Source organism: Andrographis paniculata, unplaced genomic scaffold (genome assembly GCF_009805555.1).
Source record: "Andrographis paniculata isolate CXL003 unplaced genomic scaffold, ASM980555v1 Contig5END, whole genome shotgun sequence".
Classification (NCBI taxonomy): Eukaryota; Viridiplantae; Streptophyta; class Magnoliopsida; order Lamiales; family Acanthaceae; genus Andrographis; species Andrographis paniculata.
In genome coordinates, this window is record NW_026137595.1 from 4,014,082 (window position 1) to 4,020,576 (window position 6,495).

A 6,495-nucleotide genomic window follows, 5' to 3' on the forward strand; every position below is an offset into this window, starting at 1 on the left:
ATATATATATATTGTTATCGTTGAAAATTCGACGTTGACGGCTGAATCGATTTGGACCTGTCGATATCGAAATCAAAATCGAATCTTCCGATCTACTTAAAAAAGTATCCGGATTAGTCTCGCAACGAAAATTACTAATTGGGAAATAAATTGCTAAACTGTAAAAATGCAACAAAGTGGAGGAAGACGGTAAAAATCAAAGAAAAACACGGATAGATTTTGAGAATTCAAAATAACAAGAAATAGTATGAAAAAATCTGAATTATTGTACTTGTTCGAATGATGATGGTCGCCCTTTTATCTCCTAAAATTTTGGCTTAAATAGCCATAGATGGGTCTAGTTCCCAAGTTTCTCAACCTCTTCACTTTTTAAAGAACAACATTGGATCCACCTTTCCATTACTTGAATTGAGCTTTGGCAAAATCTTTATGCTCACAGAACTTTGGGCTAGGCTAGGAATGTTATCTGGCCCATCAACTCCTCCAATGTGGGTTGCTATCATCTCCAGTTACACAAAATTTTTTGGAGTAACAAATATCTTTTACAAAAAATATTTGGGCAACAAATTTACGGAACTTTGAAAGTTCAATATTTTTGTATGAAATTTTGGCGGTATCTTGGCTCAGAGTTTAACAAAATACTTTCATTATAACAACTTCCTATGTCTAAAATTGGTTCATCCATCTTCGTAGAGCTTCTTTTCTTTATTTTTTTATTTTTGGCATCACCTCCGTGTTTGAGTAGTCATGGGACATCTTGTGGGGCTTGAACGACGGCTTTGTGAGTAGTCGATGCTCAACATCTCGTGGTAATCCCAAGCAAAGCAATCCCGGTATTCCAGGATCAAAGACGTATCGTTGCTTATGTTTCGGAGGTAACAACAAATTGCTATGCGTCATCCGAGAGTAGCAACAAACTGATCCGCATCATCTAGGGGTTGAATCATCGTCAAGGTTGATTTTTTCGATAGGATCCTAAGCCGCGAATGATGGAGTAGCCCTCCAGATCGGAGAGAGAAGCTCTTTTTGTATTTTTATCCTCCGGAGAAGGCAGCGGGCGTGACGAATATTCCTACCTCTTAAGAGTATGCACCGGGAAAGATTCGGATCCTTCGATAACTCCGCATGCCTCACGAGTACGTCCCTCCAGGTTCCATACCAATTATCAATCCTTATTCATTACGAACAAAAGGGCAAATAGGTTGTACATCGGCCTCCATGTGGATTTTGAATCTTTTCATAGTGAGATTGTATTCCATCCAGGTCTCGGTCATTTACAATGATATCCAGACTAGCAATCAATGTCATATCATCCTCCAATATTTCGATGACCAGCTCATCCTCTGGAATAGGAGCTACTGGTACATCCGGATGTGATATTCTGCAATGATTTCTTAGTTGCATGAAATACGAGACTCGTTGGAGTACCACTGAGCATGACAACTTAATCGGTTTGGGCTTGTTGATGACAGCTTAATCGGTTTGGGCTTGTCGATATCGAAATTAAATCGGGTCGTCCGGTCTACTCAATAAAATATCCAAACTAATCTCACAACGAATATTGCTGTTTGTAACTAGAAAATAAATTGCTAGAGTATAAACATGCAACAAAGTAGAGAAAAGGCAATAAAAAAATAAAGTAGATCACGGATGAATTTTTAGAATTCAAAGTAACAACAATGTAAGAACATAGTCTAGAAAAAAAACTGAAAATAAACAAAAAATAGTATAAAAGAATAATGAAAAGAAAATCTAAATTATTGTAGTTCTAAGACGGTCTCTCTTTTTTATCTCCTAAAATTTTGGCTTAAATATGCATAAATTGATTTTGCTCCTAAATTTTTTCAACCTGAAGCAACATTAGACCCACTTTTCCATTACTTAAATTGGACTTTTACAAAAAATTTATCCACACATAATCTTGGGTTAGGCTAGGAATGTTTAGGATGCCCCATCTACTCCATATGAGCTGATCATCTTCGGAGGCCAAAAATATTTTGGAATAATATATATATATATATATGATAAGAAGTATATACATAAAAGATAGGATAGGGGCAATATATATATATATATGTGTATATATATATATCTAATAAGAAGTATATATATAAAAATAAGATAGGGGCAATATATATATATATATCTAATAAGAAGTATATATATAAAAGAAGATAGGGGCAATCAATTGTACTTTCTACCTTTGCTATCCATAATGAAATCATCATAATGGATTTATCAGAGCTGCATTAGTCACCTTATAAGAAGTTCGAAAAAAAATATAATAATAAATTGTCTTTTTCCAGAAGCAAATGAATAATCTCAGCAGCAGCAGTTTGGAGATGAAAAGGAACATCCTTTTTGTACCCCAATTCAAATAAATCGAAAAAATAAAAATAAAAACAGTCTCAGTTCTTAACCACAGCACTTATTAATTACAGGTATGTATATAGCAGGCACAGTAAAAGATGTAGAGCAATGCAGCAGCCCACATATCAAAGAAGTAGTAGTACCAAGTAGTAAGTAGTACCTTTCACCTATGGAAGAAGAAGATAATTGTCAAAACATCCACCTGGGAGATGTTTGGACGGCACTCTGCCGGGGAGGAGGAGGGGGAGGCGGCAGCGGCCTGTTTTGCTGCTGTTCCAAGTTCCGTTTCTTCATCAGCGATGACAGTGTGGGGCTGAAGTAATCGTTGCTCCTCTGAGAGGTCGCGCCTTGCGAACAAACCTTCCTTACTTGGGTGAAGCTACGGTGCTTCTCCAACAAAGCTCCCCGGGCGACCACGGTTTTCTGCCCTGTCCCCCATCGGTTGTTGTAGTTCACACAGCTTTGGCTCCTTCCGACTCCCTTGAGCCTCCCTCCCACAGGGCTCGGAATGTTTCGACTTTCGGCTGTTTCAGCAGAGTACATGGTGGTTTCTCCATCGCTGCTGCATTCATGCTGCTGCAGCCCCGAGATTTCGACAGGGGAAGAGCTGGATTGGGATTGGGCCTCGCTCCGGCCGCCATTGACAGAGCCGGTGGATTCAGCATCTGGCGCAGCTCCGGCTGGCACATTTTGTGCTGCTTCCATCGGTGGCTGCTTCAGGGAATCCTTGCCGAAGTTTTGATCAGATTTCGGCACCATTTTCTTGGATGGTTTGGGCGGTATTGAGGCTTTGGCAGTCCTCGGTGGGAAATTGATATCCAAGAGCTGAACCTGGGCGACATCCTTTGCCTTAACTGGAGCTGAAGACAACATTCGGGATTCGTAAATTTCTGGGGTTGGAATACCGGCCTCTCTTGTAGCACAAGCACCTTGTGAATCTCCAGTAAAGTTTTCGTCTTCCATAGCATTAACAATTGCTGAACTTGGTCCGGGCTGCTCTGTTTGTTTAGATCTCACAATGGATGGCGATGATCCAGCCTCATTTTCACCTTCAGCTGACTTAAAAACCCGGCGCATTGTGAATGATGCGCAAGAATGCTCGCTTTTCTGGCCGGATGACATCAATCTCAACAGAGGTAACTTTGGTTTGTTAAGTTCATCGAGGTTTCCGTCCCAATGCTGGTGTAGCCAATCAAGGATGACAGGAATAGGGATACCGAATTGCATTGGGAAGTCTTTCTTCCATGAAGATGTGGAAGACGTTGAAGTCGAGGAGGATTTGGTATTTGGAGAAGTTGCAAGCTTCATAGGATCACATACCATGAAAGCAAGATTTCCGTGGTCGTCAAAACCAGCAGATCCCGGGCTCCAAGTCACTCCATCAGTCGATAATTTTATCAGATTATCTGTAGCTATTACAACCTTTCCTTCCCCAACGCTCAGCTCCAGTTTTTCTGTGTACCCCATAAGATAAACCGCATTTCCCAACTCTAGATTTGGTTTCGAAAAAGTTTTCAAGTAATGAGATTGCAATAGGGGGGGAGCATTCGACTCTCCATCAATGGCATCAAGGCCAACCATTGTCAGATCAAGAACCGAGCTAGTTATGAAGAACCTGAATCAAAAAAGGAAGTCATTAGGAAATCACTGGTCGTATTACTGTCCTATCTCAAGAATCCGGGGAAACAAGTGAAGAAATTAGAAATATCAAGCTATTTGACACCATGTTTACAAGTATCTACAAATTTGTAGCCATAGTTAAAATTAGACAATACATATTTCGTAAAATGTATTGCCTTTCTGTACATTTCTGTATTAGCTAGTTGAAAGGTTCTGATTCGATATCATTTACTGGAAAGTTATGCCAGCACATAGAACTATAACTTTATACATCTATCGGCATGCTACAGAGTATAAGAACATGAACTGTTTAGCAAATTACTATTGTCACAACAATGACGATGGAAACATTGTAAATAAAACAGTTGTGCTTAGATACCACAAGCATAAAGCAGTACATTTATTGCAACTAAATAATGTCGTCACCTATTTTAGAACTTAGCCAACAAATGCGAGATCGATATTCTGTGTAATGATTACTAATATAACTTCTGATTTTGACACGTGCTAACTCGTTGATCTGCTGTAGAGGAATGTTAGATTACTACCACGGATGCAAATAATTAATGCACTTGCTTCGAATACGATAAAATATTTTACCTGCATCAAAACTAAAAGCATACCCTCCTTAAGCCTAAGATTTTATCAAAATTCATAACATACGAAATGTAATAGTTTCCATTGAAAGTTCTTTGGTGTTTTCAACACATCCCATTTCCAAGATCAACAGCACACTATCATCAAGCATGTTATTGGCAGTATCGGACCAATAACATAACAAAACTCTCATTACCTTAATCTATCTTCATTAGTTACTATGAAATTGACAAGAAACAGACACTGAGATTAGTTTACTTGTCTGAATTTTGATCTAGCTATTCGACATTTTACCATACACTCCCATCACTAACTTCCTGATGGTTGAGATTGTTCATTTCACTCAAAACTATACATAACATAAATCCACATTTCACCGACCCATCGGCTACCACCAAATCAATATTAGAACCCAAATTTCCGATCATCTGAAATCTTTACCACAATTTTTGAACCCTTCAATCGCATAATCCAAGAACAACATTCTATCTCAAGCACAAAATCCTCATTTCCATCAGATCCAAAAGAAATCAAAAAATCTATCCAAATTCACTTTGAAAAGTAAAGCTCAATTCATTCGATAGGCCCCAACACCAACCACTGTCCAGTGTCACCTATTCATATATATATATATATATATATATATATCGCAATCATACGCAAGCATTCATTATATGCATATCTGTAGATGCGAAATCCTACAAAAATCTTACCTATGAGGAACCAGGGCGGCGGACAGGCCATTGTGGATTCGGATCTCGGCCGCTTCAGCGGCGGCAACTGACGGCAAATTCGCGTGGGTCGTCAGAAGCAGATTCCGGTGGATCAGGAATCCTGTGCCCCCGCCGTTTACTCTCGCCATCGCCGGAGCCTTCCCGGAGAAAATGCCAGCCTTCATTCTCTCCGACTTACCCCCACCATTGCAGAAACACCACGAGTCACTCAAAACCCTCATCCTCCCCCAATCTTCAGAAACCTACCCTAAATCACTCCACACAAGCGAACTCCACTACCAATCTCCGATCCAAAATTCCGAACCCCCGCGCCGCAAACAAACGCTCATTTCTTAGCTCTCCGTCGCCCCAATCCCCACCCTTCTCTCTCCTCTCCCCGCCTGCCTATCCATACAGCACATGCATTTCAATCAATCAGCACCGCTAAGGGATATATACATGTACAATTGGAAGAAGAGTCCGGAATGGGTTAGAGATATCGTGCGCAAAAGATGGGATTTCGCAAGTATCTGGACTCCATTAGAGGGAATCGGGCGAGCTCGGAATTTAGATTACGGTGAAAGGTTAAATGAACTGTGACGGTGGCTGTTAATTCGAATTTTAAGCGGTTAAAAAAGGTTAAATATTTTTATTTTTATTTTTTTTAAAAAAAAAAATCAATTTTGGTCTCAATATATTCAAAATTTATCAATTTTGGTCTCAATATAAAAAAAACTCATCAATTTTAGTCTTAATATAAACAATTTCAATCAATTTTGGACTCACCGTTAAAAAACTAACGAAAATTGCCGACGTGGGAAAATACACGGTCATGTACAATTATACACGGCTATGTTGTTACATGATCATATATATTTCAGTGTATAATTATACATGGTCATGTTGTTACACGGTCATGTACAATTATACACCCCCATGTACATTTCTATTTTAGTTTAAAATTTTATTTTTTTTATATTTTTTTTAAAAAAATTATTTTGAATTTAAAATAGTTGATACAGTTAAAATGGACAAAATCAATAGTAATTATAATATAATTAAAATTGATAATTCAAATATAAAAATTTATAAAATATATTCTTTTGAAATGTTTTGTCTAAAATTTTATTATTCATAAAAAAAAAAAAAAAAATCTTTTACAAACATCCAATTACACAGCTATTTTTTAATTTTT

General features: G+C 38.2%; 1 protein-coding gene across 1 annotated transcript; it reads right to left on the minus strand.

The window, feature by feature from the left end:
* Positions 1–2,254: 2,254 nt before the first annotated feature.
* On the minus strand, positions 2,255–5,860 carry LOC127259201 (uncharacterized). Its single transcript, XM_051286384.1, has 2 exons — positions 5,301–5,860; positions 2,255–3,985 (listed from the first exon to the last, which is right to left on the minus strand). Exons 1-2 carry the CDS (start codon positions 5,540–5,542, stop codon positions 2,560–2,562), a joined length of 1,668 nt encoding a protein of 555 aa, XP_051142341.1. The 5' UTR covers positions 5,543–5,860; the 3' UTR covers positions 2,255–2,559.
* Positions 5,861–6,495: the final 635 nt, after the last annotated feature.